We start from the raw sequence: 27,858 nt of genomic DNA on the forward strand, positions 1-27,858 counted from the left end.
TTGCTTAGCATCCTACCCATATCTTTTCATTAATTTCAAAATACCCATCAAATTACACATCCTAGGGGTCTTTTGATAAATTTCTCAAAATAAACCATCCAGCAATGTACCCTAGCCAACGGATTTATACAGCAGCATAGAATCTTCTTCCTAAATTAATATCAAAACCTTTTTTTTAGATCAGTAAAATTAATATCAAAACTCAGTATTCACATATGATATTCCAATAACATTAGGGTAAGTAGTAAATACAAATACACTCTGATCAACAGAAGACAAAATTTGCATTTCCTTTTGACCTTTTCTTCAAGGACAAACCTGCCAAAACTTTTTTGCTCACCAATTTCTCAACAATTTGGAGTTGTGAGAGGCGGCCTTGCCACCCTTGTCTTTGTATGAATTTCGAGAAGAGAGGGGCTTCCTTCGACCATGTGCGGCAGCAACTGCCTGCCGCCTCTGCTTGTTCAGCCTTCTCACTAGCACAGGATCATCCTCATCTCCCTGGAGCAAGGAAGACTAACAATTTAAAATAGGACTTTGCCTCTTTTTCTTAAGTAGGATTTCGACTCTTTTTTAATGCAATAGGATTTTCTCTCTTTTTCAAGGGTGGATCCGGGTCCGAGTTCGGGTCCGGGCCCGGGTCTATACCCAACCCATTATCACCCCTACTCTTTTTTCAACAAACCCTCTCGCTCGCTCTCTCTCTCTCAACCCTACAAACAAATAATTTTGTGCTGTTCACGACCAGAAGATAGGGATGAATGTGACAAGGATGCTTTGATAACCGAATTTTTTATTGAAAAATAAAAATAAAAAACAGCCATCTTGCTTTTTTTTTTTTTTTTGAAATGTCATCTTGCTATTATGACTAACAAGGAACACAGCCATGATAACTTTTATCGATCATTTTTCTTTTTTGTTCTAACCTTGTTTAGGGTATCTTTGCTTTTAGAATTTCCCAACATCACTAACCCAAAAACACATCTGCTGAGGTTTTTTTCCCTCCATTTTTTTCCATTTTTTCGATTTCTATGAGAAGATGGGTTTTTGAACATAACGAGATATCTTTTGGGGGAGAAAATAATGGTTAAGAAAATAGGAAAGCTGAGTTCATGCAACAATATAGCTGCCACAACACCAAATGTCCCAAGTAGACCTGGAGCAAGGTTAAAATCGTAAAAATTATTTCCTTTTCTTTTTTTGGAAAAATTCAACTGTCCCATAACAAGAAAAAAAAAAACTTACATGGTGCATGCAAGTACCAAGCTTCCACGAGAGAGAGGGGAAACAAAACTAAATGAAAAAAACCAAGATCGCCAGCACATACCTCTTCGTCTTGTCGTAGAGACTCCTCATTATGAGCATCCGTGGTTCCGCCTACAGAAGCCTTATCCACATCATCATGACCGTCTCCTCTATGTGTGCTATTACCATCAGTGTGAGACTTCTCCAAATCATCCTCACCACTTCCACATATGCTAACCTCACGCTTTATAAAATCCCCACTAAACTGCGAAGAGCCCAATCAGTTAACAAGTAACCAACACAACTACTGATGCATAGACAAAAGCACTGAAGATCAATGGAAGCAAATGCATTCACCATCAATGCTAAAGAGTAATGGAGTTTAACCATTCAAAAAACAATAAACAAAAAAAGGTAACGAAATTAGAGTTTTAGACTCCTGACTTAGTGATTATAAGGCAACAAAGGCCAGAGCACTCACTTTCAAGATTTTCTTTTTCTTTTCTTTCTTTCCCCTCTTAACAATAGCTATTAACCTTCATGGTTTTTCACTCCAGCTCAACAGCACAAAAAAGGCTGAAAATTAAAAAATAATAAAATCGATGTTTGGTGAAGACTAATCATGGTATTTCTATCATTGCCATCAGCGAGTCTACCAAAGAAATAGTTGCTAGTTATCTCAATGCAGTCAAATATCTGCACATTTGTCATTAAATAGAACATGGTTTTTGTATGATAGAATAAAAAAAGAAAACACGGGGCTTTAATCAGTTGAAGAAAAAAAAACTTCTCCTGATTTTTTCAGTAGGGCATTTCTCCTTTCTATAATCAACATATTTCCTCAGGGAAGCATACCTCACTTCCTATATGCATTGAATCCAAGCTAGAAGCAGCTGCATCAACGTTTCCTAGAGAAAGGCATCTCACATCAGAAGTCTCTTCTTCCTCAGAACTTCCACAATCCACAGGCTCACTGGGGTTAATGACAAACTGGATTTTGGCCAAGGCAAATAAGTTTATGAGATCATGCATACATCCTATAAGAAGAAATGTGTTATCGTCCGAGCTTTATCCCAACTATTTGGAGTCGGCTATCTTATTAGAAGAAATTCAATCCAATAAATAAAGAATTACTTGGCCTCTGAATTTTGAAGTGAAGTTAAACACGAACAAGGCTTACACTGTACTATTCATTAAATGAACTTTACATTAGTAAAACAAAAATACCTTCTCCATCTCATCCTGGTCTGTTCTTGTAAAACCACTGGCGGCAAGCTCCTTATCCAAAGAACTCGTAGACTTCACTATAGAAGAAAAGCATGGCCGCACACTTTCTTCAGAATCCGAATCTGATCCCTCGCATTCATATGAAATATTAAACCTGCGACAGCAATAAATTTTATGGGTCTACTAAGAAAAAGTAAAGATGCGGTTCAAAACTTTTAGTTCATGGCATGAAATTTATAGAAAGAAGGTTGTTTTAAAAACCAGCTTTCTCCAGTCCAGACATGGCATCGAACCAGCAAGAGGACCAACCAGTCAAGGCCTAACATGGTGATCGGTAAAAATAGAAAAAATAAAATAAAAAGTTACCAAACAAACAAGAGATGTAAAAGTTATAAAACTTCAATGGGAGCGCCAGGTGCTAATGCATTAGCTGGTAATCCATAGGTGCAGCGCCCTATTGTGCACCCACGATCGTGATGAAACGGGGGGGGACACCTATGCAAATAGGATGCTAAAATGCCACCCTTAGCAATTTTTGCACGTTCCATCCAATGCAAACTGGCAAAATACAGGCCATTGACATCCAATACAATATAACCTAAACTGGTAGGAATGCATTGCCGGCATATTCCCATGAACAACAAAGCGATGAAGAATTTCTCCCATTATAGAGAATAATATGAAAATCCAGAACGAACAAGATGTACATCACACCTACTTGTAAATAATAAATATATTTGACATTATAAAGTTTTAATAGAGACACGTACACGTGCTCACACACACACACGCGCACCAAAAAAGAAAAGAAAAAAAGAAAGTGAAGTATAAAGATATGATTAATTTTCCATTATGCAACAAGAACTTGAGCCCCTTCAGCCACTGACCTCTTACGAAAAAATTTAAAAATGCACTCAACATCACGATCAAAGTACCTGAAAAGAAAAGGTTCCACAAATGATAATGAAATACGAGGAAATAATCCAAATATATGGAACAATTAAGACAGACCATACGTGGCTAATTAATCAAATCAAGATGAACTTAACCAGAACATAGTTTCTGGCTCGATCAATGATGATGGAAAAACAACAAATGTACTACCGACATGGTAAGGATGAAAATCACAGTGGCTAAAGTACAGACTATTAGAATTGTATCATAGGAGATTATATCACATACATCTGTGCATTTCTGTGGGAAACTGACACCATCTGAGGAAAATCAATCATGGTGACCTTCTCGTCATCATCAATCTGATCAAGAAAATAACAGGAACATAAGAAGCAGAAAAGATCCATTGGACATACAACAAACTTTATTACTACATTTCCCTAGGAATGCAAAATAAAGTAAATCAAGAAATAAATGATGCACCACTGGAGTCTACTCGTCAATCAACATATGCCAGGAACAATGATGTAACTGAGAAAAATCTTTTGTTTTTTTCTCTTTGGGTAGATTTTTTAAAAGTTTTCTTACAAGTAAACCATTCATTCATAGATGAAAGACGCATCAAATTGTACTCGAGTAGATTGTAGAAGCAAACAAAAGTATATAAAAAAGGGAACAAATGCAAGAGGAATAGAAAGAAGGCAAGAGGAGAGATTGCACAAGTCAGGAATAGAAATTCTTAGGAAAAGAAGTATTATCATTGGCACACAGGCCGGTAACAAAATTAGCTTCTATGAGTACATATCAGAGGTAGACTGAGATTTATGATCTCAATCAATGACTAAACGTTATAACCTCTGACATCTCAAACTACAATAGAGAGAAAAAAAGAAAATAAAAGAGATCAATTATCATTTAACAACAAGGGCGCAACTATATAATGATTGAAAGGAAAAGGACCCTTTGAGTCGACTTATTGATTTTCAATTAAAATATAAAGAACATGAGCAGCACAGGATAATATATTCCATTTACTTTTCTTTTTAGCCATTGCAATCAATCCCTTTACCAAAAGAATCCTAAGTAGCCCAAGACTTTACTTGCAGCAGCCACAAAAGAAAAGGGAAAGACAGCCTAGGCTGTTTGAAGGCATCAAAGTTGCATCAATAGGTAGGCTCTCTTGTGAAGATTTGGACAACCACACACTTTCACTGTGAGGCACAACCAAAAAAAAAAAAAAAGCATAAGGTTGCCAGAGATGTTTGTTCTATCTCTGATGAGCATCCCAATTTATTTTACCTAGATGTTTTGCCCGAGTTCTTCAATTATTACACATATTCATCATCTTTCCTAGATCTACCATTTTTCTCTCTTCTGCTTCGAAGCACTTAGACAAAATGCATATGAGGCTTAAACCTCAAGGCTGCAAAAAGCCTTGCATTTTTTAGGTTAATCCTTAACATTCTGCCCATTGAAGACCTCTTATTCGAAACTAGGTTATAGAATAACAACACTTAAAACTCTAATCAACAAATGTACGCAATGATTCATTGACAGACAAGAACACTTACCATAATGTTAAATTCATTGAAATCGCAATGGATCAGACCATGTTCTGCCAAACGCACAACAATACCAACGATAGTCTCAAAGATTGTCTCTGGGTTCTGCAATTGCTTCACCTGGACACTGCATGGAAACAAGAAAAAACAAGGTATGAATCAATGTGAAGTTTTTTATTAAGTAATACAAGCCTGAGTTACCGTTATTACTAGAGAAAAGAATGCAAGAACCAGAGCTAAATGCTGATTGATCAATCAGTCTGGGACAGGAGTCCTGCTAGCTGGTGGCAAAACCATCTAATGCTGATTGAACAATCAGTCTTGAACAGGAGTCTCGCTAGCTGGTGGCAATAGGTGTGCTTGACCACAAACGTCCTTCCAACATATCAGTTGAAAGGTTTTTTTTTTTGATAATGTTAACCCTAAATTGATAGTGAAGAAAGAAGAGTACAAAGGACCATGGCGATCCACAGAAAAGGATGCTCAAGGGAAGACAAAAAAAGAGGCAAGATCGCATCCTATTTTAGGAGGTTACAACTGGGTAACAACCAGTGTTTTAAAATGCGGGATGCGGCCCTGATGCGGTGGGGGGCCGATGCAGCTCGATGCGGCCCGGATGCAGGTGCATCGTGATGATGCGGTCAATAAATGTAAAAAAATTCAAAACAATCTAAAAAAATAAGTTAATGCATAGAAAAAAATATGAAGGTGATATATGCAATAGTAGGTATTTTAGTTTAATGATTAACTTCAAAACTATTAGCTGTCGGAGATTCTGTATCCAGTTATCCACTATCCCCTAACAGAAACTAGAAACTTGAAACCAGCTTCATAAAGCATTCAACAATCAACAACCATCAGCACAAATTTGCACTGTAAGCACAACTATAATTAATCACAACCATCAACAACCATAAGTACAACCATAAGCACAAAATAATGATATTACAAAATACAAATCAAAACTCAAGCTCAAGAAGAGTTAATAGTTAATAAATAATAACTTAATACAATCATCCATTTTCAGAGTCAATTTTGAAATGTAAACTTCATTTTTTCAAATATCAATCTGACAAGTCATCTTGAGAGTCGTCATGCGCACCATCAATATCATCCTCGACGGCCTCCATGTATTCTTCTTCATCAGTCTCCTTTGAGTCAACTTCCTCCTCCACCTCTAAAACTAATGTGCGAGTGCGACTAGACCCAGCAGCTCCTCTACTCCTTTGTGCTCTAGTGTTAGGTCAATCTTCTTCATTAACCCCTGTTGCTAGCTCGACATCAAGCCATGTAAGATCCTCACCCTCAAACACACGCTCTTGTCTTGGATAGACGGTCCACTCACTTATGGAATCACCATCAGCTTCATATGATTGAATAGGGTTGAGCTTCGTGCGATTTTCATACCTCTCCCTAAGCCACTCGAATTGCGCTCACAATCAGCTGAGCTACATGTGAGATTCAACACTCGAATAGCGAGACGTTGTAGATTTGGTGTCTTGCTTCCATATAATGCCCACCACGCAACTGTATAATATTTTATAATTTAGAATATAGTTAAAAATTATGGGTATAAAATAAACAATGGAACTATACATAAAGTAAGAGACAAGTAAGATTATTTTTGGGCTTTTGGCCTTTACCTGGATCTCTAGTGTCCCTATTTCAAGTGGCAATATCTCTCCCAAAGTTTCCCAAGGCTAACTTGAACTTAATCAATTCATGGCTCTGAATCTCATCCTGGAAATCTTTGTCTGACACCAACCTCTCCAGCACATCTAAGAACCCACCATTTATTACACGATCTGACTCAATGGATGAGTGCTTGTAGTGAAGAGATGGGTTTAGAAAATAACCGGCTGAATGGAGATGCCTGTTAAGCTGGGCATCCCATCTCCTATCAATAATTTCAAGTATAGCCTTGCGCATATTTTCATCATCCTTTAAAACATCTTTTATTTCAGTTCTTGCCCTAATCATTGCCTCATGTATGTAGCCCATGGCGGGCTTCGTATCACCATCAACCAGTCGAAGCACTCTCACCAAAGGGTGAGCCACCTCCAATGCAATAATTATTTGACTCCAAAAAGATGTATTCAGAATAATTTTGCAACCTTTCTTCCATCCTTATGCTTTGACCATATGCTTTGACTCCATTGCTCTGAAGCAAACATGGTCCTCAAGGCACTTTTTTGCTTGGCTAGGCTTCGAAGAGTGAGAAATGACGTGGCAAATCTAGTGATTCCCGGTCTCACTAATTCTCTCTTCTTTGTAAAAGACCTCATCATGCTTAAGACTATAGTGTGATTATAAATAAATCCAACAAACATAGCTCTTGAAATCACCCCACTAAATAAAGATGTTGTACCCATTTCCTCAAGCATAAGATTAACACAGTGAGCTGCACTAGGAGTCCAAAACATAAGCTTCCTTTTCAAAGTCAAGAAATACCCAGCTGCAGCATAGTTGGCACCATTGTCAATGATAATTTGTACCACATTTTGCTCTCCAACAAAATCGACAATCTCATCCATCAAGCCAGATAAGTATATACCATCATGTGACTTGTCTGATGCATCAATAGACTTAACAAAAAAAGTACCCGTTGGGCAGTTAACCAAAAAATTAATGAATGCCCTTGATTTTCCATCGGACCAACCATCACACATAACAGTGGCCCCATATTTCTCCCACCCTTCTCTCTAATAAATCAAAATTTCATTCACATCAAATACAGCATCCTTCAACAAGGGCTCCCTAACCTCATGTAGTGAAGGAGGAATAAGTCCTAGGCCATATTGCCCAATTCCCTGGACCATACATGCAAAACTATCCAGAGTTATAGTATTAAAAGGAATGTCAGCCATGTAAATCCACTTTGCAATCCACTTACATACCGACTTCCTTTGTTCTTTCTTATATTTATTGTCAAATGAGGTTTGTTTTGTTTTTTTCTTTCTCTCCTGAACCACAATTTCGGGACTAGGGGTGAAAAAGAATCCATTGGCCCCTTAGAGAGAGGTGTTCTTCTCTCAGCACTACCACCAATATTTATAACCCTCTCTCTTGAGGTTGGAGTATGAGTACCCTTTTGCCTCATGGCAACTTAAGACATATCATCATCATCAACAACAACAACATCATCAAATAATTGCATATCATCAAGTAATTCCTTTCTTTTCTTTTCATTTTTCTCTTTATCTTGTTCAATCTATCCAAATATTCTCTAATCTCCTTTTTTATATCATCTGTAGCTTGTGGGCATGCTCTTGCATTCCCAAAAATTCCAGCTAAAAGCTCTTTTTGTCGAAAAATACCACCCATATAAGTATTTCCACAGAGCAAGCATATTACACAATTTCTATCTTTCGGATTTTTTAGTTTAGCATATTCCCAAGCCGGATCCTTGTTACTAGAAGATTGGGAAGAAGACATTGCCCCAAAAATAAGTATAACAGTATTATTGTACAAGAAAGAATAAAAAGTTACCGACTCCGTGAAGTAGTGCTCGATTTCTTCACGGCCTCTGAAATCCCCAATTTCTGACCACAAATTCACTTTAACATCCCCAAATCAACAATCAAAAGCATCAAATGAACATCCAAGTATCAAACAACCGCCAAATCAAAGATTTGGATGAAAAAAAAATTTTCGCCAAATTTTTTTTTTGCTTCAATTTGATGCATAAAGAGCCACAAAAGTGGCTGGAAATCTTCGGTTAGGGGGTATAGTGACCACCCAAACAGTTTTCCTAAACTTTGGAACTACAAAAAGACCATTTTGCCCCTCCTCGAGGGGCAAAATAGAAAAAAAAATTCACGAAAACAGATGTTGCGAGATGCGATCTGATGCAGCCGCATCTGTCAAAAGCGCATATGCGCCAATTCGCGATGCAGATGCGAGCGCATCCCACATGATGCATCCGCATTTTAAAACACTGGTAACAACCAAATAAAAAAGGTCGGTCCGAAGAACAAAAAAGAACAGCCCAAAAAAGTAAAAACCAAAAAACCAGTTCTCCACCATCGTAGCTGCTTCTTTCGCGAGCAATCAGCTTCCTGGTTTCCTTCTCTCCAAGTATGCATCCATACGACGGACATATTCCTGCAAAGGTGATGAATCTCGACAAACACTTGCTCCAGGAACAAGGGGGGAGGCGAGCAAGAAAGTCTCTGAGCCCAAGAAATGGTGTTCTAGGAGTCACCTTCCACCACTAAAGAGTGTAGGTGGAAGGGTTGTATGAGTTTTAGGCCTTCCAAAAGTGCGAGGGCTTCAGCTTCCATAGAGTTGGTATGGCCTATATGTTTGGAAACTGTGGCCAGTGTAGAACCAAGGCGGTCTCTAAGAATGGCTCCTACACCTGATGGGCCCGGGTTTCCGATGGAACAGCCATCGAAATTCAGTTTCAGCTCTCCTACATTAGGGAGCTTCCACCCTGTGGACCTGGTCAGACGCACTCGGGTGAACTTGGAGGGCATTGCTCCAATCGTGACTGAAAGCCGATGCACGAATTCCTTTGAAGCTGCGATGGTTGGTTGCCCAAAAGGTGATACTGGTTTTGAGCTCATCGAACACTTTGTTCCAAGGGGAGTACTCCCCCAGGAAAGTTTTGTTGTTACGCTCGATCCAAAGGGCCCATAGAGCAGCTGCCACCAAGGATTTCCAGAGCAGTGTCACCGCGATTGGCCAGGGATAGGGTTTGATGGCCAAACAGATGGATGTTACCTCAGGCGGTAGCACCCACTGAACGTTGAAGAACTTGAGGATTGCCCCCCACAAATTGAATGCGAAGGGGTGGTGCAACAAAAGGTGATTGTTTGTTTCCTCAGCTGCTTGGCACAAGACACATCGGTTGGGTATCGAAATGCCCCTTCTCTGCAGTTGATCTACTGTGAGGACTCTCTGACAGAGAGCCAACCACATGAAGATCTGGATTTTTGAGGGGGCGAAGGAGTCCCAGGCTAGAGCAGCTAAGGCCATGGGTGCCAAAGGAAAAGTAGGGGGAGAGAGAGGCTGCAATAGAACGAGGACACCATGAATAGGCCTGTAGGTGCAGGTGTCCAAATCATGCGGTCAGATCCAGTAGGTAGAAGGAAGTAGGCGTGTAGATCTGCCGCTAAGGTTGTGAAGCTCACAATCTCCAAGTCATTAAGAGTTCTTCTGAATGCAGAGAGTTCCACGAGCAAGAGGACCCTATCGAAAGCATTTCATCTGCAATAGTAGCCCCTTGATCTCGGGTCAGAGAATAGAGATCAGGGAACCAATCCCTGAGAGGCCTACGGTTAGATAGCCACGGCGTGCTAGGGAGATGATATTTGGGCTTGAGAATATCTATCCATAGCTGATTCCTCAGGTTCGTCAAGCACCAGACCTAGTTACCAAGGAGGGCTAAATTATGAGTTCTGAGGTTTTTGATCCCTAGTCCTCCCCTTTGCCTCGATTGGCAAAGTTTGTCCCACGCTATTAAGTGGAATTTGTTGTTGGCTCTGTCACCCGACCAAAAAAACCTCCTCATTAGCTGTTCGATCTTGGAGCTTACTACCACGGGCATGCAAACTAAAGACATTTGATAGACCGGGATGTTAGCCAAGGTGGCCTTGATGAGAGTCAGCCTTCCTTCCGGGGAGAGGAATCAACCCTTCCATTCTGCAAGTCTGCAGTCCACTTTGTCAATGATACGAGACCACAATCTCAGTTTTGGTTTGCTTAAACGGAGTGGCAGACCTAGGTATTTGGAAGGCAAAGCTTCGGCCTAGCAACCCCAACATTCGACAAAGGCGGATAGGGTTGTTGTATCAACGTTTACCTCCATCATCTTGGTTTTGTCGAAATTGACTTTGAAGCCGGTTGCATATTGGAAGTACCGGAGAAACAGGAAAAGACTGTGAATTTCTTCTGTTGTAGCATTGCAGAATACCAATGTACCGTCTGCGTACTGGAGGTGGGATACAGTGGGGGCTCAATTACCACCGAGAAGCCATGCAATCGTCCAACCGAGAACGTTCAGGATATGGACCTGCTGAATACCTCAGCCGCGATGGCAAATAGAAAGGGGGAGGGGATCCCCCTGTATGAGGCCTCTGGTAGAGGGGAAGTATCCTTCTGGTGAACCATTAATGAGGATGGAGAAATGGGGATGAGAGTAACACGCTCTCATCCATCCTCTACATCTGAAGTCGAATCCCATCCTAGACTGAGTTTCTTCAAGGATATCCCAATCTACATGATCTTAGGCCTTCTCCCAGTCCAGCTTTACAACAATTCCAAGGGCTTTGGCCAGATGTCTTTAATGCATACATTCATGGACCACTAGGGCCCCATTTAGGATTTGTCAATCCTTGATGAAAGCACTTTGGGAAGTAGAAATGACTAAAGGGAGGACCCCTTTGAGGCGGGCTGCGAGGACCTTGACTAGGATTTTGTAGGTGGAGTTCACCAAACTTATGGGACGGAATCCTTCAGTTGGGTTGCCCCTTCAACTTTGGGAATAAGAGTGATGAAAGTGGCATTCATGACCCTATTAATGATACCACTTGAGTAGCATTCCTCAAACAATTTGAGGGAGTCCTCTCTGAAAGATCCCCAAAACAGTTTGAACAGAGCAATAGGATAGCCATCGAGTCCAAGGGCCCTATCAGAGTCTAGGTCTAAGATGGCAGCTAGGATTTCAGGTTCAAAGAAAGGTCTCTCTAACCAGTTTGCTTTGTCTTGGGGTAGAATTAGAAATTCAATGTCCCCCATTTGAGGGCGAGGAACAAGGGGGCCAGAGAAGAGGTTCTGAAGATAGCCAAGGATGGCTTGCTCAATACCGAGAGGTTGGTCCAGAAGGTTGTCGCCTACCGAAAGGTGTGTGATTGAATTGTCTTTGCACCTACAATTGGTGGTCTTATGGAAGAATCCAGTGTTGATGTCCCAGACCTTAAGCCACTTAATCCTGGATCATTGACACTAGAAGATTTCCTCTTTCTTTAAGATGGCTTGATATTGGAGCTTCAGATCAACTCTGAGCGTGGATTCCTGGGCCGAGAGGGGTATGGATTCTTCTAGCGAGTCAAGAGTTTGAATGGCTTGCAGAGCGGCAGATTTCTGAGGTCCTAAAAACCCCCGTAGACCCCTACTCCAGGATTTTAAGTAGGGCTTCAATAATTGCAACTTTCGTTGAAGTTTGAAGCCAGCCCAGCCATCTACCATATTCGAGAGAGAGCGGTCCACCATTCTGGAAATAGGTTGAGAATTGACTGTTCTTCTAACCAAGCCAGTTCGAATCTGAAAGGTTTGGGTCCAGACTCTGCTGGTTTGGAGTCCACAAGTATGGTACAGTGGTCGGAGGTAGGTTTAGGGAGTGCCAAAGAGTGGGTCCCAAGAAAGTTTGAATCCCAGTCTGTGGAGATTAGGAATCGGTCAAGCTTTGAGAGGGTGGGGTTGGAAGAGTGGCTGGACCAGGTGAACTAGGCTCCTTGACATGGAAAATCAAACAAGTTGTTGAGGGCAACAAAATCGGAGAAGGCTAACATAGCTGGGGTGACTCTGGTTGAAGTGTTTCTCTCATGGGACCACCTCGTGACATTGAAACCCCCCCTATGCACCAAATGGGATTGGGTGACGTGGCAACCTGGTTTAGTTCTTCCCACAAAAGGAGATGGTCAATGTCTGAATTGGGTCCATATACCGCGGTAAATTTCCAGGGTAGGCCATCAGGGATCCAAGAGAGTAGGATGGTAACAGGCAATTTGGAAGCTTGGTGGGACGATAAGGAGTGTTCAGTGGGGTCCCAAATGACCCATATTCCTCCCGATGCCCCTTCAGCTGGGAATGCGACCCATTGGCAGGGCCTGCACCCCCAAACTTGTCTCACCTGAATCAAAGTAGGTCAAGGAAGTTTCATCTCTATAAGAGCCAAAATGGTAGGTTTAAGCCTAAAGCAATGGTCCCTGATTGCCTGCTTTTTCTGTGGCAGTCCAAGCCCTCTGATATTCCATGAGAGTATCAGCATTGCGGTGAGAAGGCAAGGGGAGAGTTCCTGAGGGACTGCCTTACCAAAAGACTTGTAGGGTGATCTTTAGCCAGGATGGAGGAGAGGGAGAGATTGGACGAGGAAGGTATGTCATAGTTGACAGAACAAGCCAAATTTGCTAACTACCAAGTGCCCTTCTTGCTTACCCGAACTCATGACTGCAGGTTGTCCTTGAAGAAATCAAGAAATTGTCCATCGGGTCCAAATTGTGGGAAGCCTATCACTCTCAAGACATCCTGGATCTGTCCTTGGCCCTCGTCGACGCCATTGACATAGTTTGAGTCCACCGAGGGGGGGGGGGGGGGGGAAGAGGATCTCCCATGGTGTCCACTAAATGGGGCAGTCCTGATGAGTCCATGGTGGAAGGAACAGGTGATGGTAGGGCTGGTAGCACCAGAAACTGAAGCCCGTCTGCATCAATGGGTCTGAAAATACCTGTGGACAAACCAAAAAGGTCCTCAGTCAAGGTGGAGGGCTTTTTATCAAGAGAATAAACAAGTGGCCTTAAAGGAGGATGGGGGAACATAAGAGGAGGCGGGGAGGTTTTCGAAAGTGGGGTTAAGGCAAGGAGAGAGTGAGGGTAGAGGCACCGAGGGTGGGTCGGTCCCAAGGATAGAGATGGGGGAAAGAGTGGAAGGTTGAGGGTCCAATGAAGGCCAAGAGGAGCAGGGGTCAAATAGCTTCCGTGTTGAGGAAAGTTGGGATGGGGAGTGGGTGGGTCAGATGGAGGCCTGGATTGATAAGGGAAGACGTTGGTTGAGAAATTGGGAAGAAGATGGCCATCAAAAGGGTAAAAAAGGGTTGGGGGACAGGTTCAGGTGGTGGGTGAATGAGGTTTGGGATAAACACGAGAATGGGGGAAGGATGAACACATAGGACAGAAATGATGATGGGATCACCACTAAGAGGATCAACAAGGAGGCCCACTAGGACAGGTGGGAGCAAGGTGAAAGGCAAGAGGTTGGGGTCCATGGAGTCAGTCGTAATATCCTCGCGCATAGGGTCTGAGCTTCTGAGAGAGGAAGGTTATTCTTCTGCGAGTCGTCAGGTCCAACTGGGTCCAGAACAGCCGAAGGAAAGTGGTCGTGTTGTTGTGGTTCGTCTTCCCCGTCTGAACCTAAGTCAATGAGAAGGGGGGAAGGAGGTGGTGCCAGTGCCAGAGAGGTCCTTGATGAAAGGAAGACAGGAAGGGAGCCATGCGCTTGACCAGGTTGGGCAGGGAGTGTCGAAGTCGCCTTGGGATATTGCAAAAGCAATGATGGCGGAGCCGCTATAGGATACCAGTGTGTGAGAGGTGACATCATCGAGATGGGGGGCTTGGGAGAATGTGATGGCAGGCCAGGAAAAGGTAGGCAGAGCGTCTCAGGTAGGGAGCCGAATAGAATCTGCGTCTGATGAGACGATGGAGGGTAGATAGAGGTTTGGGTGAGAACAGCCTCGGGATGAGGGTCAAGGGAGTTGGTGGTGTCAGGAAAGGGGGGCGACGACTTACAGGTGTCAACAGAGGACATCGACGGGAGGGGGAACGAGGGGGCATGCGTACGTACTACCGAAGGTACCTGAACAGTCATCCATACAGATGTGTCATCAGCATTGGGCGGCGTTGTCAGGGCACTGTTAGGAAAAAGTAGGTCGTCTAACCGAGATAGGTCGGCTATGACCCAGCCCAAAAGCCCAGGGGGGCATGGTGGCGGTCAAGGTCAACTCTAAGGTTGCAGGAGGCGGTAGGGGAGGAGGGTTGGAGGTGGTGGTTGGGGCGAGAGTGGAGGCGGAGGAGGAGGTGGTGGTGGCAGGGTGGGCTTGAATGTAGGGGAGGAGGCGTAGGCGGGGTAGGGAGGGTGACTGAGATGGATGAGGAGCCTATGGTGGTAAGGTAAGTTGAAGAGTTGAGAGATTAATCGAGAAGAAGATGTTTTGGTAAACGAAGCAGCAAAAAGGAGCTGATACTTGATGTATGGTTGTCGAGTCTCATGTACATAGACTCAGTTTCAATTCTTTCAAATTGTTTGTACTCTTGACTTAATTTTGTAGAAGTGCATCATTTTACACGTAACGAAATTTGGATATCAAATAGAAAAAAAGTCCCACGAAATGATCTTGCACTAACATAAACCAAAAATCAAATACTCCCTCCTCTTCACTCACTCTCCTCTCCTCTCCTCTTTATCCCTTAACCCTACACCTATCTGCTTCTTATATCCCTTATCCCCGCCACCCCCCTTTCCCCCGGACTCTTCCCCCCTTCCCAAGGGTTGTGCTCTGCGCTTCCCCTTGGGACTACTCCTTTGCCTCTCGCTGGTGCAGTTTCCCTGTGTTCTCGCTCTTCTTTCGAGAATCAATCCTCTAAAAACTCGTCTGCAGCTCAATTGACTCCACTTTTGTAGATGCAGTGGACCTTGTACAAACTGATCGCCACAAAGTGGTCAAAGTTATGGGTTTTAAATTTAACGGATCGAGGAAAGCATTGGAAGAATTCATCGACGCTGAACTCCACCCACTACCCAAGCAACAGCCTTTGACAAGAGAGGTGTCCAATCTCCTATCCTTCAATGTTAACTATGACTCTAAACTGCTTGCAACTCCTCCATCTCCGCCGGTGGCCTTCGATCCCGGGGATAGGTCAGGTAGCAATCACTAGTCGAGGCTTAAGAACCGCCTTTCTCTCCCCTGATGTAGATAATAGTGTGGAATGTTCGCGGTTTGGGCCAATCACAAAAGTGTAATGTGGTCCGAGACCTATGTCAAGCACTCTCCTTCTCTCCTTGCCCTGTTTGACACTAAACAACCGGCCCCTAAACTTCCAGCCATTCGAAGTATCTGGGGACCTAGACCTTGTCAATGGCTTGCCCTTGAAGCAATTGGAGCATCAGGGGGCATTTGGGTCCTCTGGGATCCTACCCTTCACTCCCAGCAGGACTCCTCGATCGGCTATTTCTCCGTCACTGTGTTTTTATCAAGATTATTCGATGGAATGCAGTGGAAAATGCACAGCGGTGTATGGCCCCAATTGTGATGAGTTGAGACCTTATTTTTTGTCAGAATTGCAAATCATTGCCAATCAGAGCCTGCATCAGGGGGCATTTTGGGTCCTCTGGGATCCTACCCTTCACTCCCAGCAGGACTCCTCTATCGGCTATTTCTCCGTCACTGTGTTTTTATCGAGATTATCCGATGGAATGCAGTGGAAATGACAGCGGTGTATGGCCCCAATTGTGATGGGTTGAGACCTTCATTTTGGTCAGAATTGCAAATCATTCCCAATCAGAGCCCTGCATCCTGGTGTCTAGGCGCGGATTTTAACATAACCTGTTGGCCTCACGATCACAACTCCAACCCCTCACAATCTCTCAAGCTATGAATCTTTTTTCGGACTTTATCTTACTCAATCATCTCCTTGACATTCCATTTGAGGGAGCCTAATTCACTTGGTCCAATAATTCCTCTACCCGAACACTTTCCAAACTTGATAGATTTCTCACCTCTTTGGAGTGGGATCATTCTTTTCCGGGTACTCATTCTTCTGTGTTGCCAAAACCCACCTATAACCACCCCCCCATTTGCCTTGATACCCAACCTTCCCTTCGGGGCCCCAAACCTTTTATGCTCGAAACTTGGTGGCTTGAAGAACCAAATTTCAAGCAGCTCGTGACCGACTCATGGAGCTCTTTGGGGGTCAGTGGTTGGGTAGGGTACTGGGTCCAAAAAAAGCTTAAATTGCTGAAGACAGCATTAAAAACCTGGAAATTTCAACACCTAAGTAACTTTCAGCCCAAGAAGGAGGCTTTGCTACACTCCGTTGTGGTGTGGGATACCTAGGAGGAATCTAGGCCCTTACTTCCAGCAAAAATGGCAGAGCGATCCAAGGCCAAAATAGATTACCAGTCCACACTCCGTTAGGAGGAGATTTAACCGGTCTCAAAGGGCTAAGGTCAAGTGGTTGAAGCTAGGAGACCTTAATACAGGTTATTTCCACAAAATAGCAAACTGTAGGAGGCAGGAAAACTCAATAACCAACTTGAAAGTCGGGAATTCAGTAATGGACAACCCTAACTCTATCGAGAATGCAGCAGAGGACTATTTCACAGACCTCTTCTCACCCCCTTCTAGGCCAAGACCCATCATGCATGATATCGCTTTCCACACCCTTTCTCCTGAGCAAGCCAGGAGGTTAGAACGCCCATTTGCAAAACCCGAAATCCTCAAAGCCTTGAATGATCTCAACCCTGACCGAGCCCCTGGCCCTGACGGATACCCCCCATGGCATTTTTCAAACAATTATGGATGTTATCCATCCTGATATCCTCAACTTATTGGCCGAATTCCATGCCTATGAAGTGATCAATAAGGCCATGAACGCTACATTCATAGCTCTTGTCCCAAAAATAGAAGGAACCGAAGAATTGAGGGATTTCAGACCAATTAGCTTGATCAACAGCTTCTATAAATTGCTCTCTAAGGATCTTGCCTCTAGACTGAGGACTGTCCTCTCCTCGGTAATCTCCCCCCACTCAGGAGACATATGTTAAGGGCCAACAGATCTTGGATGGGGCCGTAGTAGCGCATGAGTGCATCCATTCTCATTATCATTCAAAGAACCCCGGTCTGGCCATTAAACTTGATTGGGAGAAAGCCTATGACCACGTCGAATGGTCACTCCTCGACGAAACCCTTAGAAGAATGGCGTTCAGTCCGAAGTGGAGAAGCTAGATTAAAGGGTGCATTACAAATCCTACCTTCTCAATCCTCATCAATGGAACACCGAAAGGATTCTTTGAGGCTAGTAGGGGCTTACGACAAGGCGATCCACACTCTCCATTCTTGTTCACTGTTATAGCTAAGGTCTTCAGTACTGCCGTCTCGAGACTCTATCAATCAAGCCTAGTGAGAGGATTCCAATCTAGAAGCCTAGGTCCTGTCGTCTCCCACCTTCAGTACGCAGATGATACACTTGTCTTCTGCAACTCTTCACCTAGTCAAGTGGACACTCTTTGGACATTCCTCAAGTGCTTTGAAATGGCAACTGGGTTTATGGCTAATCTCGCTAAATCCCAAATGATGGGAGTTTGCACAAGCCCATCCTTAGTCCAAACGCTTGCCAGTACCTGGGGTTGTGCAATGGATCACCTACCTTCTAGCTACCTTAGCCTTCCCTCAAACTCGAATTACCTAGGATATCTCCCTGAGTAATATACTTGATAAATTTGATAGGAGGTTTGCGGGTTGGAACTTGTCCAAGGCTGGAAGACTTACGCTTATCAAAGTCACCATTGCGAATACTCCAATATTTCAGATGTCCCTCTTCCGCATCCCCGCCTCTGTGGCAGACCATCTAGAGCGTTTGAAGTGGAATTTCTTTTGGGCCGGGGAGCAAGGACACAAATATCATCTTATAGCTTGAGATAAGTTGTCTCCCTAAATCTTTGTGGGGTTTGGGTATTCGCAGCCTTAGAAACCATAATATGGCCTTCTTGGCTAAATGGTGGTGGAGATTTGCCACCCAATCGAATCATCTCTGGAGGGCGGTTATCAACTTCAAATACTATTATGGTGTCAACCATTGGACGCCTGAATGCAAAACCAGCGGTAATATTTCTGGCTTCGGGAGGTATATCCTGAGAAGTAGTGACTTTTTCCTTCAAAATATTCGGTTCCGGCCAAGAGACGGAACGCAAGTGAAAATTTGGATAGATGTTTGGTATGGCCATGCCCCTCTCAAGGAGCAATATCCCAACCTCTTCATTCTAGCCCGCAATCCTCTCTTCGGTGGCAGATAACTTTTCTATTTTTGGATTACATCGTCACCTAATTTTAGGAGACCCCTCTTTGAGTACGAGCTAAAGGAGTTCTAGTCTATGGCTGGTATAATGCACACGGTGTTCCTCCCACTCTCTGGTGCCAATAGGATCATATGGGCCCCTTCCCCCTCAGGCTTATTTTCGGTCTCCTCTTTCTTTCGAACTTCACCTCCTCCACCTACCCCTCTGGCCCCCTCAAAGGACAGGACCAGCTTCAAAGGAGAGGAGTTCAAACCCCCAACAGATTTGCACTGTGTTTCGAGGATGAAGAATCCAACAAACATCTACTCCTTCACTGCAAGTTATCAAGAGCAGTTTGGAGATCCATTCTGACTTGGTTCAACTGGGCTTGGGTCACTCTGAGATCTATGCCCCACCTCTTTCAAGCCCTTACCCAAACACCTTGGCCAAAGGCAAGGAAACTCCTGTGTACAGCTTCCATTTCTCCCACTGTGTTGGTTCTTTGGATTGAAAGAAACCACAGAATTTTCAGGGGAGATAGATCCACGGCCAAACAATTGCCCGAGAAGGTCAGGAATCTTTTGGCTTTCTGGGCCATCAATCACCCTTTGTTCAAGAACCTATCTTTCACTGACTTCCATAGTAACTGGTCCAATTTATTGGGCCTCACCCCCCCTGATATCTCAAGGGTTTCCCTTTGGAGATCACCGGAAATGGGAGTTTTTAAGCAATGGGTGCTCCCTTGGCAACCCAAGATCCTCAGGTATAGGGGGCTTCTACGCACCAGTGAAGGATGTACTCTGATGTCTTTTTCCCGCCCTATCGGCATCGAGGACTCCACTCTTGCTGAGGCCCTCGCCCACTTGGAGGGCCTTCGCAAGTGCGACCCCTCATGGAGTCACAATCTGACTATGGAAGGAGACGCCAAGAACATCATCACCTGGGCCCCTAATCGTTCTTCTTGGCCTTGGCGTCTTGATGACATTTTTTAGGAGACTTTGTACATCACCAGAGATTTCAGCATTGTCTAGCGATCCGTGTATAGAGAAGCATTATGACACTGACAGGGCTGGCTAAGGAGGGGGCATCCAGTTCCACTTTGGGGACCTAAATCCTTTACCTCCCTCTGCCTCTATGTGTGGCCATATTCCTTTTCTTTTTTGTACACTGCTTCAACCTTGATTGGGCCTGTATAGTGCGACCCCACAGGTTCGCCATACCTCTTGTAAGTTTGTTCTCTTTTGCCAATTGTTCTCTTTTGCCAATGAAATACAATAAACTTTACTCAAAAAAAAAAAATGCCTAAAAGGATGGAAGGTTTTTCAGTAACTTACCTACTGAAAAATGGACGATAATCCAGACAAAATTCAATGTTTTCTAAACGGTGAGTTGCTAGGAGAGAAGGATTAAAATTATAAAAGGAAGGCAATTTTGATATACAAAAAATAATTACCACCATGGTCATCATCATCATCATTAAAGCCTTTTCCCAACTATTTGGGTCGGCTATACAAATCTTAATCCGCCATTCTAATCTATGACCATACCCTCAGTGAGGCCATAAGTCCATAATTGCCATCATAGTCAAGAACTATAATATAGTTTACTAAGAAATGTTAGCAAAACAAGCACTAGACACAAGCTCAATATGGCTCGCTTAAAAAATTATTCAGTTCATAAGATCGGAAGACAAGACTTTTAATTTTAAATCGGGAAATTTATCAAAATATCGTGAAATTTGAACTATTTAACATTGCATCCTAGTGGTGTTTTGATAATTTTGAAAACCCATTTTGATGTGTCATTTGATGGGTGATTTGAAATTTGATTGAAAGAATAATGGTCAATTTGAAATTAGATCAAAACAAGCGGTTAAGACACTAAATAGTTCAAATCTGAGGCGTAGTTTAATAAATTTCCCTTAAATTAATCATGCCAGATGCTGTATGGCTTAGAATAACAAAACGAATTCTTACAGTGGGTAACCAGGGACAAGTGACATCACCACACAGTGCCTGTTGCAGTCCACAGCTTTGGGAACAGGAAATCCATGCTCTTCCAAAGCCTGCAAGAACACATGGATGGGTAGGTTTTCAATAATAAGAGATGCAAATTGGTACGGTAGTAAAAAGAAGGCCTTAGCCAAGAGATGAATATGGGTGTGTGGTAGTAAAAAAGCGGTTAAAGCCAAGAAAAGAAGCAAGAAAACCTAAGTGCACCTTATGCAAGTTAGGGTGTCAGTTACAGGTTGCAATGTTGAGCTAAACGTTGGCATGCGAGTACGCATTATTGCACAATACATACTACTTTTCTAATTTTAAAGCTTTACTACCACACATAAAATCACTCATAAAGATGAATAAACAACCTTCATAAATGCAAATTCTTTCTTAGCAGCAAGCCTGGACAAATAGAGCCAATTATAACTGCTTCTATGCAGCAAATAATCCCGCTTCGATTTAACTGCCCTGAAAGAGATTCTACCAAGCCTGTGTAGCTTCATAGCCATAATGGTGCCATCTTCTGCAGCAACCTCAAATATATCTGGACATGAAAAGAAGTTTGTTAAAAAAAATAAAAATGACGAACCTATCATATTCAAACAGTTGTTCACCAATTATTGGTAAACCAGACCAAACTTCCCCATTTTTTCACAAGAAAAATACTTATGGTGGATTTCACTTTTTATCTAATAATTAAAAAAACACACACATATGAGCAGGAACAATATCAGAGCCAAATACCTTCTGCTCAATTTAGAAAATGCTTCACCTTGAAATCCACTACCATATTAAAAGCTCTTGGACTTCTAGAATAACAACATGAGTAATTAAATAGGAACAGCTGACAAGAATGGAATCAACTGAGCAGTGAAGCACCCATAAGAAGGACCTAATAAGGCATCTAATTCATCACAACAATAAGTATCCATGATGCTCATTTCGTAATCAATAGAAATTTGAAAGGAGTTCACCGTAGGATGATATCTGAGGTAACAACATTAAACACCACTATTAGTAGCAAATAATAACTACGATCTTCCAATAATGTGAGGAAGGATGCACTCAATACCAAGTGACATTTTTTTCAATGCAATTGAGTTTTAAAAGTATAACAAATATACAACTCACACATGGAAGCACTCTTTACAAAATATTGACTCACGGGATCTATTTACAAAATAGCAATTTATCAAATTGTGACATCCAATCAATTTAGAGGTAACGAGCAACTGATGAGAGACAAAAGAGAAGGGGGGGGGGGGGGGGGGACAGTTCAGTAACCAAGGAGAGGAGAAGGGATGCAACCCTCAAATGCAGGTACACAAGATAAACCTCAATGACAAGCACTTTCTCAAAGGGATACAACCAAGCAACATGTCTGCAGTAGTCGCCAATGCGAAACAAAAAGCTCGCTGCCTTATCTGCTTGGCCTATAACGGTACTGTACTTTCATCGAAGAGAACATTCACCCATACTCAAGAGGACTGCTTCCCCTGATCGAGTTTGCAACCCACTCCAAGGAGCCAAGTACAATAGGGATTTCCCTCTCCAATAGAAATGTTATCAAAAGAGAGGATGAGCCGTTTTTCAGCGGATTTGCTCTACTAATCCATTTCCCGTCAAGCAACAAAAATCTGAATGGTTGGCTCCAGCACGATCCTGGTGCCGGCTCCCTTCCGGTATGAGAAAGAAAAGAGACAAACAGCCCTTAAGGAGGGGATACTATCCGTGCCAAAAGCACTTCCCCCTTGTGGTGTCTTGCATTTCTTAGGATCCACCTATCACTCTCTTGAGATCCCACGGCTCTTTGTCCTCGGCACTGCCAGCTCGAATGGCAATATGAGGGATTTTTTGTACTACAACCTGGGTTAGGGGGGACAGGGATGAGGTGGATACATGCCCTACCAACTTTCCTTATACACAGAGGGGACACCATGTTAGACAGTCACAACCTGTGATTAGGCACCTTCCTTAGCTAGTGTATCGAACATAGCATCTGCTTCCTCCAAGAGTGCTTGAGGGCAACATGCAGCAGCCTGATAGTATAAAAATCGATGAACAAAAACTGGCTCAAGTCTCATTGGCATGGCGAAAGTTCTAAGGAACTCATCTTATAACATTCTGGTATCACCTTCCACGAGAAGATTGTGCCCCCAATTGGCGTAGAGTTTCAACCTCTCCAGCAGGACCAAAGCTCCTCTGTCAAGTCAGCAACTCCTATAGAGCTTGAGAAAGACCGCATTGCCTGACACAACTCGTCTCAAAAAAAAGCCCCTGATAACTGTCGGGCCAAGGTTGCTCCGAGAACAACCATCAAGTTGAGTTTTAAAAGTCCATTTTGTGGTGGGAGCCAGAGTTTGGTAGTTGAGATTCATTATCAACCTTGATCTAATAATTATTTTCCAATTGAGGGCAAAATCCCTTGCTGACCAGGCCATGAATAGACTAAGCAACATCTTGCCACAGATTTCCCCACAATATCAGCAAAACCTGGACACCTAAAGAAGTTTCTCACTAGGATTACAAGGACAACCTACTTTTTCAATGTTGAACCTCTTTCCAATGTGACACATGTAGGTCCATCAAACAGTGGATGAGGAACAAGATTTCCTTGTCAAATGTACAATCATGACACCATGCACTTCCCTGTTCAAGTCGATAGAAATCAATAGATGGAGCCCCTACCACCGAAGCATCTGACATATAGCAGTCATTTACCTATTGCGTATTATCTCAAGCCTTAGAAAAATAAGTCGGATACCAAGAACATCAGCAAATGACTGTAAAGAGTTTGTTTATGTTTCTTTGGATAAGGAGAGTTAGATCATTTACATCATACATGGGCGGTAGAACACAGTAATAAAAGGGAAAACTTGCTGATTAAGGCTTTAGCTTAAAAAGTAGATCTTGTACGTGGATGTTTTGAGTACATGGACAAATATCATGAAAGATTCCTAGTAATGTTTGAATCTTCATTAAGAAGCCTACCATTATGGCCATTGTCATAAAACAAAGAACAAAGTGGGCAAAGCGATAATGGAATGCGTTCAGAGTTATGCGAACATGTACTTTAGAGCTTGGACGATAGAGAGTACATGACTGAAAGTGTAAAGCAATACAAGACTGAAAAATGTAAAGCAACCTTTTGTACATTATAATATACGATAGAGTTCAGTCAAGTACCTGATTCTTTTCCAACACCTAGCTGTCGACCAACAGCCACAAATACACCACGGTTTAGGAGAGCTTTTATGGCAAGAAAGTCATAGCCAAGATATGTAAGACGGAAGCCATCATCTGCGCACAAGAAACAACTATCAATTCCATGCATGCCCTCCACTGAAAGCAGCTCCTGAGAATCAAGAATTCACGCTTACATTTTGAGGAATCATGATGCACCAATTTGTGTTTAAGTAAATTCCTCAAGACTTTATATGTCCCACCATGCCTGTTCCAACAAACGCTTCATAAGAATATGCAAGATGTTCAATATAATTTGAGTCAATCTTTACCAAGTGCCCATATTTCAAAACCCTATGACCTTTTAAGAAAGAGTATGTGCTCAAAAAAATGTCAATGCCTACTAAAAGGCATTTCAGTGACTTACTTGAGACCAGCTATTGGGTTGATAAGGTCCGCTGGAACAATCTCATGCTGAAAGCCGATCAAAGAATAACAAATCATTTACCACTCAATGCAAGAAACAGACTACCAAAGTAGAAGGAAATCAGAACGGGCTCCAAGGTTACCCACAACCGAACAGAACAAATAACACTCTTGCAGAAAATATAACACTCCAATAGTCCAGTAATTAATTAATTACAGCCATTGTGCCCTGTAAGTACTTATGAATTGCCCTTAGATATCCAAATTCTCCCATTTTCTCACTAAAACTACAAGAAAAAAATGAAAATATAAACGAATTAGAGAAATTCTTTTGTCCATTTCCTTCAAGCGCATTCCTTTTTGAAAGCCAAAGCTTGTCAATGTGGCACTTCAGCGAATATTGAAATTCAAATTCCCGCAACAACTAGCGGGCAGTAGTCTCAAATGTTTGAAAACTGGGGCATTTTTGCGTAAACGGAAGTATGGAACTTCCGTGACATAGAAAGCACATATGGAGTGTTATAGCCATCTTAGTTAAATGATGAAAATATTGTAAATGGAAAAATCATTTCAGTAACCACCAAAACACCAATACGCATCATGTTCCTGGCTATGTTACCATTCCAAATCATAAATTTTCCCGTTCATGTAAATTCCTCCTAGTATCAGATCACATACATAAATTTCAATAAAATTTTCACTTTTACCACCTCACTAAAGGTACTTCGATATAAAATAGGAGGTCTCAGATTGTTCACATATGGTCATATGGTGCAGGAAAAGTGCATCTTTGGAACACGGGGAAGCTTTGGGTAGCTGAGAAGAGTTTGAGGCACTTCAATAACTCCAAACAAGTTCCAGATGCCTTAGCTTTTTGTTTAAAGTCTCTTAGTATTTGACAACTCGGTTCAACTGAAGAACTCGGGCCCTGGCTGGAATGAGTCTGAGTCAACTCACCAAGTCTGCTCCAAGCAGCTAATCACCTAAAAAACCTCCCACCCCCACAAAAAAAAAAAAAAGGAAAAATCCTTAAAAAAAGGAGATATTAGGAAAAACAAAAATGATACACACCAGCAAAACACCTAAAATATGAGAAAAAGCTTCGTTAAAAAACTTAGAAAACTCGTTCAAAAACATAGTTTCAAAAAAATGAGAAAAATTAGAAAAATATTAAAAGACAAACTATAAAAATGTATAAAAAAAATGAAATATAAGTCAATCACTTTATCTGATCAAAGATTAAATCAAAATTTTAATTGATTATATGTTAATTATATTCACCGAGTTTGGGATTTTCCAAGAGGACTCGCCTGAGTAGTCAATCACTTGCTCTTAGACATTCTCTTTGGTTAGTTTCTTCAATCAGTGCCTCTTAGACATCTCCAAAATGAAAATTAACAACATTTTACACGTAAAATAGCAGGCATTTGGGTATGAAATAGGGGAGTCTCACACCGTCCACATATGCTCTAAATTGATATGGGGTGATTAATAATGGAAATAAAAATACCCTTTCTTAGCTAGATAATAAGGAGTACTTTAATAAGTTCATAATGGGTCATGGTACTAATATGTTCATAATAGGTATGGTACTTTAAAAACTCTAAAATATCAATATAACTCAGTTTATTTATTTCTTTAACTTCTACATAACCTTTTTTTTTTTTCTTCTCGCCTCTTTCTTTTCTTAACCTTTACTTTACACAGTTTCTTAGACATTTTTAATACAATAACACTAACAAAACCACAATACACTACTCAACAACCACATTCGCTCAATCACCAAACAGAACCGCCAAAGATCTCCAAAGATTAAGAACCAGTGACTGACACGGGTGTCATCCAAATTACTCAGGCTCGGCAAGCTGCCAAAGCCTAAAACGAGAAGGTGGGAACTGGCCAAGTCTTGCCAATTTTGAATATTTTATCATTTTCTTTCTCTGACAGACTCAGCTGAGTCGGTCAAATGTAACGATACCCTAGCAGGTCCTAACCGATACCGGTAACAACCCATGTGAAATCCTAAATTATTCTTTCTTTAGTAATTCATAGAGAATTGTGGTTCTTTGATCAATTAACAGACATGTACGATAGGTGTAAAAATTAACCCATTGCACTTATCATTTATCAAAAAAAACAATTTAATTCGAATAGAAATCACACTGATGCTTATTCATCAACTCATAAACTAGAAAACCATGTATGATAGAGATACTAAAAGAAAGAGAAAAACCAAACATCGAATTCACGGTTAGAGATAAAAAACAAAAAATTAGTAATAAAACATCAACACAAACAGAAATTTTCAAGGAACAGATATAAAATCCAGAAAGACATAATCATAAATAATACATAAAATGAAGTAAAACAAAGTAATAAAAAACCCAAACCAGAATACGACTTTCAGTAACGACCAAAATAGGAGAGCAAACGCAAAATAACTTACGTTTCGCATACCCAACTCAACAGCAGTGAGCACACGAAAGTCATCGTCTGATAGATACCTTAGGGCATTGACATCAAGCTTCATGACTGAAACCAAATAAGGGGAAATAAGAAAAAGACTCACAACAGTAAAGTAGATATTAGGGTTTTGTGGCAGTTAGGGTTTTTGTCACGCAAAACCAATTTAGCCGTGAAATCCAGAAACATGAGAGAGAGAGAGAGAGAGAGAGAGAGTGAGAATAAATTGGTAAACAAATTTCATGATGCTAGCGGGGTCGGCTTTCAAGTTGTAGAGCGTTCTTATTTTTTTGATCGTATAGTAGGCTACCGCGGGGGCACACTGTATGTATGTTGACACCTTCAGGGAAACGAGTTATTGGCGGGATTTTTTTTTTTTTTTTTTTGGGCCGTTTGCATACTCGGAAATATATTATTTGTGAAGTGAAATACATTACAAGTGTAAGGTATTACTCGCATAATGCATTATCTACTGTTTGTGTGCCATTCAGGCACAATCTGGAAATACATTGTTGGTGTTTGGCTATGTCCGAAAGAAATCGAAGAAATGCATTACCCTCATTTTAGCTTTAACATATTGCATAGATTTTTTTTGGGTAAATAACCAAGGTGATAAAAAAGAAATCAATAGGGATTTGGCCCTATCTTTTTTTGTGAGAATGGATTCTAAGACAATATTGCATAGATTTTATCTTTTTATATAGTTTTTAATATTTTATAGTAAGAGCTATATAAATTTGTAGATAATACTTGCAAAAGGAATGCATACTCATACATCACATTAGCCAAAAAAAAAAAAAGTAAAGTAAAATATAGGTAATTTGCAACAACAAATTCCATGCCTCCTAACAAAAATTTCAAAAAAATCAGATATATGCTTTAAATAAATCTGATAATTGTTACTGCCCAATAGGTACTATGCAAATTTGAATTTTCCCATAAAAAATAACAACAATGCAAACCTGTAATAACCTAATAAAATTCCTATCCGACTATTATTACATTTTACTCAAGAATTAGATTCGAAAAAAAAAAATAAGCCAATAAAAATCCTAATCCCAATCGAACTCAACGCACACCATATCACT

General features: G+C 41.6%; 1 protein-coding gene across 6 annotated transcripts; it reads right to left on the minus strand.

Moving 5' to 3' along the window:
• LOC18448568 (protein serine/threonine kinase) lies at positions 1-27,073 on the minus strand. 6 transcript variants are annotated; one of them, XR_016057435.1, is made up of 13 exons: positions 26,754-27,073; positions 24,309-24,355; positions 24,079-24,149; positions 23,885-23,998; positions 21,067-21,242; positions 20,675-20,763; positions 4,938-5,055; positions 3,655-3,728; positions 3,360-3,407; positions 2,473-2,626; positions 2,101-2,235; positions 1,328-1,505; positions 1-501 (listed from the first exon to the last, which is right to left on the minus strand). XR_016057435.1 is itself a non-coding variant. In XM_006858629.4 (13 exons), the coding sequence occupies exons 1-13, from the start codon at positions 26,835-26,837 to the stop codon at positions 337-339; spliced, it is 1,458 nt and encodes a 485-aa protein (XP_006858691.2). In that variant the 5' UTR covers positions 26,838-27,073; the 3' UTR covers positions 1-336. The 6 variants fall into 6 exon arrangements, 3 of the variants coding, with proteins under 3 accessions (XP_006858691.2, XP_088725500.1, XP_088725499.1); XR_016057436.1 differs by having other exon boundaries at positions 1,328-1,510; positions 2,101-2,282; XM_006858629.4 differs by having other exon boundaries at positions 1,328-1,510.
• Positions 27,074-27,858: the final 785 nt, after the last annotated feature.

This window comes from Amborella trichopoda, chromosome 6 (assembly GCF_054954075.1).
Source record: "Amborella trichopoda isolate Santa Cruz 75 chromosome 6, AtrichopodaSantaCruz75HAP2 v2.0, whole genome shotgun sequence".
Lineage (NCBI taxonomy): Eukaryota > Viridiplantae > Streptophyta > Magnoliopsida > Amborellales > Amborellaceae > Amborella > Amborella trichopoda.

Bases quoted from the DNA above. Each gene is read 5' to 3' on its own strand.
- LOC18448568 (XM_006858629.4), bottom strand. From the start codon at position 26,837: ATGAAGCTTGATGTCAATGCCCTAAGGTATCTATCAGACGATGACTTT. The intron at 23,999-24,078 runs GTAAGCGTGAAT...TCTTGTGCGCAG, and splicing joins GCATCATGATTCCTCAAAAT to ATGATGGCTTCCGTCTTACA. The intron at 21,243-23,884 runs GTACTTGACTGA...TTTCATGTCCAG, and splicing joins AGGTGTTGGAAAAGAATCAG to ATATATTTGAGGTTGCTGCA.